General features: G+C 45.3%; 1 protein-coding gene across 1 annotated transcript; it reads right to left on the reverse strand.

The window, feature by feature from the left end:
* Window positions 1–1,263: 1,263 nt before the first annotated feature.
* On the reverse strand, window positions 1,264–8,739 carry tspan4b (tetraspanin 4b). Its single transcript, XM_068750016.1, has 7 exons — window positions 8,671–8,739; window positions 8,285–8,476; window positions 6,742–6,816; window positions 5,028–5,123; window positions 4,173–4,286; window positions 3,467–3,550; window positions 1,264–1,875 (listed from the first exon to the last, which is right to left on the reverse strand). The coding sequence occupies exons 1-7, from the start codon at window positions 8,737–8,739 to the stop codon at window positions 1,807–1,809; spliced, it is 699 nt and encodes a 232-aa protein (XP_068606117.1). The 3' UTR covers window positions 1,264–1,806.
* Window positions 8,740–9,435: the final 696 nt, after the last annotated feature.

The following is a 9,435-nucleotide window of genomic DNA, read 5'->3' on the forward strand; positions in this document are numbered from 1 at the left end:
CTTAACTTTGTACCATTTCAAGCTGTTCATGGGACCTGAAAATGCTTTGACAGAGCTGGGATCCGAACCGCTAACCTGTCATCACAGGACAAGCGGCTCTACGAACCGAGCCACAGCCACCAATGTTGGTTGAGTGTCTGCATGTCGAAGACAAAAAAGCATACAAATATATGGATGCTCTTCACTGTTCATGGAAAATCACAGATAACACATTGAAACTGCAAAATACTGCAGTTTCAGATTAAGAAAAAATATTTCTCTGTATACATAAATTCAAATGTCTATGTTCTATACTTCAAGGAGTCAATTTGTTCATATTCTCAAGTGTTAGGGTTAGTGTTAGAATTATGAGATTAAGTTATTGAAAATGCAAATGGTAAAATAATAGACGTCGGGTTTCCTGTGGGGAACCTGTGCTAATTGATCCGGACTCAAATCAAATCGTCCCACAGGCTTCAGGCTCCTCTTGAGCGCCTCTCATTGAGATGGATGACGTGGATGGCATTGTCAGTGCCCACCCCTTTCGGGGAAGGGGAATAGGCAGGTGCTAATTTTACCTCATCCTTAAAACAAAACGTATTTTTCATAGCTTTTCATGACCAAGTCGTAGCCACAGGTCTAAAATCATTGTCTTTCGTGGGATGTGGTTTATTGTTTATTGAGGGCAGAAACTGTGTGCAGCTGAAAAGCAGGGCGCTGAGCTGCATGAGCTCCTCTGTGCAGACCTTTAGTAGTGCAGAGATACCCACTGGGCTAGTGGCATTTTTCTTTCTTTTACTACGTGTTTAAAAATGAACTGAATCCAGCAATATTCCTCAAACAACATGTATCAACTGAGAGTCTCCATTATGTTCCTCCACTCCTTGGGAAATCCTGTTTATCAAATAAAAATCATTACGCTCATTTGCTTCCACTAGAACCATTGTCAACTGCTCCATCAGTCATTTTCATCGTGCCCCACAACCTTTTAGAGCCCTTGCGTGGGGTTACACCTGCCAAAAGAAAAGCTACCTGTACCGACAGCTGCTCTCAGAATGCTGTTACCAGTTGAGCCGCAGTGACCATTAATCTCTTCACCGCTATCAGCGCCGTGCATAATGTCCGCCCGTGCCACAGAAAGAAGCCTTGTCAGCAGCATTATAAGCTTCTGAATGAATTTGTCCTATGTGACTCTGAGAACCTGCTTTAGTACACATTTGGTATGTATTAACAGAACAGATAGCCGTAAGAAATGACAGACAAGACATGAACCAGACATTCTCTTTAATACCAGACTAATACAATAAGATAGAAACACTGACATATACCAAAAGGCTCATACAAAGACAATTCTAGAATGAAATATTAGAAATATAAGTACTGCAGTGCTGAAGAGACAGAAGGGATTATAACAAGTATATAAACTGTTACATCAGCAAATGTTCAAAGTCCTCACATGGTTTAGGAATAACTATAGAGACATGGAGTTATAAACAAAATTGTTTTTAAATACTTTTTCCTTATGACAATTTTCTTTTTTTTCCATTTCTCAAAACTAGTATTTGGCTCAACAAATAAGCTAAATGAACAGGCCAAAAACAAACGACCCGTTCTGGTGAAACAACAAAAGCGTTTGGGGCAGTCCCGAGGAATGGATTTCACAAATCCGAATCTCTCGCTTCTTTCGTTTCATAAAAAAAAAGAACATTTTTGTTGTACAAACAAAACACAGTAAAGAAATACAAACGTATTATCCTCCATTCACCGACGTAGGAAATGCGTTCTTCTCTTTGAAAGCTGCCCGGTTGTAATAAAGCTGGGTTGTCGTCAGTCCAGGTGTTTCTCAGCACACAGGATCTGGCAGTACATCAGCATGGAGAACACCAGGGCCAGGATCTGGCAAAAGAAGAGGAGGCGTTCAGGACCGACCGGCGAAGGAAGACTGAAAGCTGGAGCTACTCCGAGCTGGATCCCACTCCCAACCGGCCCCGCCCACAGAACCGGAGTCAATAGATCTACTTTCTGCAACTGCTCGTGCTGTCGGGTCGTGAGGAGGCTGTAGCCACTGAACGGGAAAGAGAGACGAGCCCGATCTCACACACTCGTTCGATATAGATTCTCCACTTCTACTGCATTTTATCGGCGGTAGGAAGAAACCGGAAAACCCAGAGGGAGCTAACCCTAACCCTGGGGCAATCGGCAACCTCCAGCCAAATCCTTCCATCAGGAGTTCCTTCCTCGTGAAGCCATCCTGCTATTGGACGCTCCTTCTCGCCGTCACCGGGATCAAGGCTCCTGGAGAACTCTGCACCAAATTTAATTCACTGGACGGCTTCTCGTGTTTCACTTCCTGGGTTATTCTCCGAAACGGGTGCCATTTCCACTTTGCAATTTGTAAAAATTTCATGCAGAGCAAACTCATTTTTTCAAAATCCACAACATGAAAGATGTTAATCCTCCATGAAAACATATTTTCCCACCTCAGGCATAAAGTCCTTATGAATAATAGTCATTTTATTTAGACCTTGTAGCCATTTTTGTGCCACCCAGTCACGGACAATATGTACGTGATTTGAGTGATGGTACATTAAATACATTTTAAGAATGCTGGTAAAATGTCCTTTTTTTGGAAACTATCAATAGACAGTATGTAATTTAATCGGTATTTTTTATTTTTATGCTCATTAGCCGTGCAATACAAATTTCACAGTGTCATTATTTTTACAAAAGAATATTGATCGACTTCAAAATAAAACAGTCCTTAGATTAGTCCACAAAACAATGTTATACAACATTAATTTATGAACCATTTTACTCCATTTCCATATTTCTTTTTAACAGGATGACTCTGTGACGTGGTGGTTCACTGTGACAAATTTAGATTTACTAATTAACAGTGCACACTGGTGTTTTGTACATTGTTTTGTACTCCCTCTCAATATTGCGTGAAAGTGAAGTGAAGGGTGGTTGGGTTGAGCTTGACGGACCCCATCTAACATGAAAAAACAACGAAAAAGCAATGGAAGAACAATTAAATTAAAAGCTTTAGGGTTTAGAAACACACTTTGGCACACCTTATAAACTTTGAGGATTCAAATGGCACTCGTCTCGTAGAATGACTCTCCTGCCAAGCGCCGAAGACTAGGCTTGTGCTTGGTATAGTCTTACTTCACAAAGTAAAAAGACCATACTTCATAAATAGGCATTGAACTTTAAATATTAAAGTTGAGTTAATAGGCATTGGAAAGACGGGGAGCAGCCACTGGAGGCCTGGAGCCTTGAGATATGGGGGTGTAACATGACACCCATCACTTCTTCTAGAAGAGAGTGTTCCGCACACCGACCTTTGTGAGATGCTAAACATTAAAGGAAGTAAGAATGTTATTATAATAATGGGTTTTTCATTGACTCGCTGAGAATAAGAGATTGAAACTCAATCACGAAGGGTTTTTGATGATGATGATGATGATGATGATGATGATGTTACCTGCACAACCCCGATGCACACTCCAAAAACCAGGACCGAGGAGATGTTATCCAGCAGCCACTGCCTTGCCTTCTGGTAGCAGGGCTGCAGAAGACAAACAGAGAGAGTCTGAAGGAGGGCAGGCGCTCGATGCAGACGCTCACTTGGAATGAATATGTCTCCTAGCAACAGAAGCAGCTGCACGTCCACCGTGCACTTACTGCTTACAGACCGCAGCTTAGCTTCAGTGCTGTCTGCCATGCCGTCAGGATCTGATTTAAATGGATGTTTTCTATTCTTCTGCACAGCAAGAACGTTCCCGCACAGTCCAGGTCCACACAGTCAAATAGTTTAGAGGTGTGGACATTTCTGCATTATTCACACACTAATCTATAATCTGAGCCGGCAGTCATCCGATAGCTCAATTCTTCTTCTACACATCCAATCTGGAGATTTCTTACTACAGCTTTAGGTCGTGTTCTCTTTTGCTTCCTCAGCAATCCAACGTCCACCATGTTGTGTCTGATCTAACCGTGTCTCTGTTATCCCTGACGCTTGTTCCATTCTACGCAGCGCAGGTTGCTCTGCCTGTGGAGGGTTCCGTTTAGAACAGAACAAGCTTTCTTATAGCCTTTCCATATTGGTCCTTGAAAGCGCACGCCAAACTTATGTTACTGCAATGTTGGTGCTTGTGTCAACCCCGAGAGATCTGAGCAGCTCCACCAACCTCAGTCCAACCCTCAACACACTGGTCTGTCCCAACGGAGCAACAGGAAGTGGGCAGCGTTCCATTCAGGACGGCATACCAGTCTGTTTTGTTGGTTACGCCACAGCATTTGAACTGGCGGCGGAGAAAAACACATCAGTCACATACGGCGTGTACGAAAGGTTCGCGTGTTCGTGTGTGGCGTTGGCATGGTGAGTAAGTCCCAGCCGTTCTTTCCGACAGAGTTGGACCAGGAAGTATGGATGTACTTCCAGAGGAGACCGGGCGATATGCGGCCTTTGCTGTTAAAGTGTGGCGTGGAAGACATCGAGTGTGTGGCGGCATTTGAGACGAAACCCGAAAAAAAACGTCAGCGATGAGCCGCGAAAAGCGGAGTCAGTAAAAACAGAGCTAGCAAAGTATGCTAATATGCTAAACAGAGCAGCACCTTCAAGAAGTTTTACTGTTATAACAGTTCTCACTGCGTAACGAAACAGGGAAAACCATTCGCTACGGCCGTAGCACCAGCACCACCTGCTGGTCAAAGTCAGTCTCTTGGACCGGAGCTCCGGCGCCGGTTCTCCGTGTCCGGTGCATTATTACCGTAACGCCGGGCATAGACAACAATAGCGTCGACGCTACGGCCGTAGATAACGGGTTAAGATGTGCTTTAAAATGGAGGACCAAAACCACAGCGCCCCCTGCAGCCCCAAAAGGAGAATGGGGCCCGATGCTGCATAGACAAGGGAGAACTGGACATCCAGCCAGGGGCCCCCACCGTCCTCAACAAACTGACCAACGTTTTACCTTCTACATCTGACCAATGAATCATTCTGCTGTCTGATAGTAATGCGATGTAAGGTATTCGGTGCTCACCATTTTCTGGACATTGTCCCAAGATTGTTTCAATCCAGGTTCTGATTTATAAATCTTCATGCCCTCCTTTAAGTCTCCTTGTGCTTTGGAATCCAACTATTGAAGAAATAAAGAATGATCAATTCAGGCAATATACATTTAAACGAGGACAATAGCGTGTATCGTATCATATCGTGCCATCATTTTTAGTAACTGCTGTTTTGAATCATATTGTTTCTATTATGTCGTGTACTTCATATCTATTGTACCTGTCATATCTCATTGCACCGTGTTGTCGTTATAACATCGCTGCGGCCTCCACCATGTACTCTTGGGTGGCCCTATTTGTTTTCGTAGGTTCTGATTGCAAATTGCAGGTTGTGATCTCTGGTTCAAGAATGGCTCCAGCAGAAGGGGGTGTGGGCTGCCTCAACCTCGGCCTGCTGGTTGGTGCCGTCTGTCCCCCCCGTCCACCAATCAGGGATTGGGCTGCAGCCTATGCTGTTTAGGCTCCACCAGCGTGTCGAGGCTTAGGGGTGTAATTTGAGGACATGTCTTCGTTTTACCTACCGCCCTTGAGCGAGTCCTCTTGTTTATGTCTTTGGTTTGAGCAGCACCCATCGTCCTCTCTGTGGTGTCTGTCCGTTAATTAGACTTTACCAACAACATCTGGTTTTATGACTTTACCAACAACATCTGGTTTTATGTCCCCCCCCCCCATGAGCTAAAGACTTCTAGAACACTCTGCACCAACTCTTCCTTCAAGATAACTCCTCCTCCATTCCTCTTTCCTCTCCTCCGTTATAAACAACTTGAATCCTGCTCCTCAGCTTCTAGCCTTGCTACGTTGGTTTGCATGTTTTTTTTTTTACCCCGGCTGCCTTTCCTGATGCAACACTCTGCATTTATCCGGGCTTGAGACCGGCCCAAGGGAGAAAGCTAGCTCCTGCTAGCTGTGCTACCTGCACTACCCATGAGGCTGCATTATACTATTATGTATTTATTGTGTCGTATTGTATTGCATCATATAGCATAGAATTGAAAATAAAAATATTTGTGACATGTACACACAGAATAGTTTTTGTCTGTTGAATGATTAAATAGTTATTGATTATCAACTGGGCGGCCCGGTGACGCAGTGGTAAGCACTGTTGCCTCACAGCGAGATGGCCGCGGGTTCGTCTCCGACTTGTGGCCATTCTGTGAGGAGTTTGCATGTTCTCCCCGTGTCCGCGTGGGTTCTCTCCGGGTTCTCTGGCTTCCTCCCACCTCCAAAGACATGCAGCCTAGGCTGATTGGTGACGCTAAATTGCCCGTTGTGTGTGTGTGTGTGTGTTGCCCTGCGATGGACTGGCGGCTTGTCCAGGGTGTAGCCCCGCCTCTCGCCCATTGACTGCTGGGATTGGCTTATTCCGCGACCCGATGACGGAATAAGCGGTTGGAAAATGAATGAATGAATGAATGAATATCAACTTAAAACTCAAACATTTACTGATTGATTAAAATTAGATTGGAATGATTTTAAGAAGTCCTGAAACCTCCGTTAGTAACAGCAGAGTTAAAAACCTCAATATAATGAAAATTGCTCTGTGATATTTTAGATATATGTTTTCTTCCGCACGTCTTTTTCACCTCCTTTTTATTGATTTTTAATCTAAGCATTCATTGCTGAGGCCACTTAGATCACACTTTATAGCCGTGTTCTCGTTTAAACTACATTTGTGTGTCGGCTCACCTTTTCGTGGAAGATGTGGATAACCAGAGTAAGTGTGACCTCGGTCAGAACCAGGAGCAGGAGGATGACGAAGAACTGCAGAGAAGAGCAGCTGGAGATGTTCACAGAGGTTAAGGCAGCGCAGAAGAGTCCAAACCGCTTCAAGTACAATGGACTATCCCAGACACCTTCACTCGTGGTTCTGGACTCGTGGTTGGGGGGGGGGGGGGTTGTGTTCTTACAGTAAGAACATTCCCTAAGCCCAAAGACCAAAGTGACCGGAGTCTACCACAGTACACAAGGTGTGTACAAGGAGGCAGCCTTTGGGTTAAAGTGAGGGGCGATTATAAGATCCAGGAAAAGTGGGCCGGCTGCCGACTCGGGCTCTACTCCAAGCTCCTCCCCCTGCCTCTAAGGAGGCCCCCAGCCACCCAGCGGAGGAAACTCATTTGGACCGCTTGTGTCCGGGATCTTGTCCTTTCGGTCCTGACCCAAAGCTCATGACTGTAGGTGAGAGCAGGAACGCGGATTGACCGGTAAATCAAGAGCGTCTCCTTTCGGCTCGGCTCCTTCTTCACCACGACGGACCGATACGACGACCGCATCGCTGCACCGATCCGTCTGCTCCATCCTTCCCTCACTCCTGAACAAGAACCCAAGATACCTGAACTCCTCCGCTTGGGACAAAGGCCCTTATTTCTGAGTAAATCATCAAAATTGGTCTGCCTCGTCTCCCAGTCTCAGTGGACAGCTCTAACTTCCATTAACCGCCATTTTATCTGTGCTCATCCAAGCTGAACAAAATGATAAACGCAACACTTCTGCTTTTGCTCCAATTTTTCACGAGTTGAAATCAAAGATCTAAGACTTCTTCTGTGTACTCAAAAGGCCTGTTTCTCTCAAATGTTGTTCACAAACTTGTTTGAATCTGTGCTAGTGAGCGCTTCCGCTTTGCCGAGACAAACCATCCACCTGACAGGCGTGGCACATCAAGACGCTGATTAGACAGCGTGATTACTCCACAGGTGTGCCTGAGACACTGTCCTCTAGGTGTGTCCTGAGCATCCCCATCAGGGGACACGCCTCCTAGCGATAGCATAAACGGACAACGCCTATGCAATACATAGCATCAACTAGAAAACGACAATCAGAGATTGCAGACCCCGCCTCCAAAAGACTATTGGATCTTGTGAGACAGTAAACAGGGCTTCCGGATCAGAGGGGCCAAACCTGCTCTAGCTTGCTGCTCCGGAACGTACTACAAGACTCCTTCTGGACTCTTTTTCCCATCATGCCATTCGTGTCCCTCCCTCTTAAAGTGGCAGTTTACAGCACAGGCACAATTCCAGATGTAAAAATAATTCTAGAATCTGGATCCAGATCCGGATCAACGCCATTCTCGGGGAGGACCGAGCCACGGACAGAACCTTGCTTGTGTAAAGATTTCAAGTCGATTGGGTCACTAGTTTTTGAGTTATGCGCTCGGACAGACAAATGCACCCAATTGCAATACCCTCGCCTCCCCTTCGGCGAGGATAACTAGAACAAAGTGGGATCCTCTCACCATGAACAGCAGGCAGCGCTGCTCCTTCAATGCGCCGAGGCAGCCCAGGAAGCCAGTTACCATGGTAATGCCACCGGCAACCAGCAGAAGATTGGCAGCTGAGAGTGATGGGAAGGACAGGGGAAGAGAGGAAAACTCCGTCTGTGTGAAGGACAGCCAGACGCCGACGCCAAACAGGCCGCATCCTCCCAGCTTTTCAGGACATTGGATGTGAAAAGTGAAGAGTTCATCAGGAAACATTGCCCTTTCTGACGGGGAATATCAGGGCGACATGTGATCTCGCATGTCTTCGGAATGTTGTATTAAATCTCCATTAGTCTTAGACAGAGCTCACAAAGAAATCTCTATGTTTATTATTTGGGAAATGTAATAAGATGCATACTGACCCAGAAGATGAGATTAAAGACAAACATCAAATATTTAACGCAGCACAAGCAGCTCCGAGACGCCGACATCCTGCGAAAGAAGGAGGGGAAGGAAATCAGAATTCAGAGCACAGACCTCCCCCAAGCAGCTCGTTCCCCTCCTAACTGGATCTACACCGTCCACACGGTGATCTGGATCAGCACCAAAAGGTTCTACATTGTTCTTGGTATCTTTATACACCAACCATGATGAGTCAAAGTGAATCAGAGATGATTTCTGAATCCATAATTCTTTTTTCCTGACCTCATTCTGGATCCGATCCAGAAGATATGGATCGGATCGCCTTTATGACTGATTTTTGGATTGAATGCATATTTTACAAGATACTTTTTTTTTTTTAAACGCCTCCATTCTAAGTAAATAGGAAAATCCGGATTTATTTGTACAGTATCCGGATTGCGGATACTGATGTATCCGCAATCCGGATCCCATCCGGACGAAATTCAGTGGTAAAATAGAGGATCTGACCCGACATGAGAGGAGAGATAAATGAAGATAACACAAGGTGTGTTAAAATAAGATGAAAGTCAGGACAGTAACAGATGAGGTGAGATTAGATCATGTTGCAACCTGAACAAACATGTTCACCTCCTCAAATCGTTCAGCTAGCTCTTCACACGTCATGGACACAATGTGCTTTTGCTATTTCTTTCTTTCTCTGAGAGGGGGGGGGGGTTATGAGGTTGCCTTCAGGCAAACTACGACTCCCCGCAGGAACTCAAACT

Source organism: Brachionichthys hirsutus, chromosome 16 (assembly GCF_040956055.1).
Source record: "Brachionichthys hirsutus isolate HB-005 chromosome 16, CSIRO-AGI_Bhir_v1, whole genome shotgun sequence".
Lineage (NCBI taxonomy): Eukaryota > Metazoa > Chordata > Actinopteri > Lophiiformes > Brachionichthyidae > Brachionichthys > Brachionichthys hirsutus.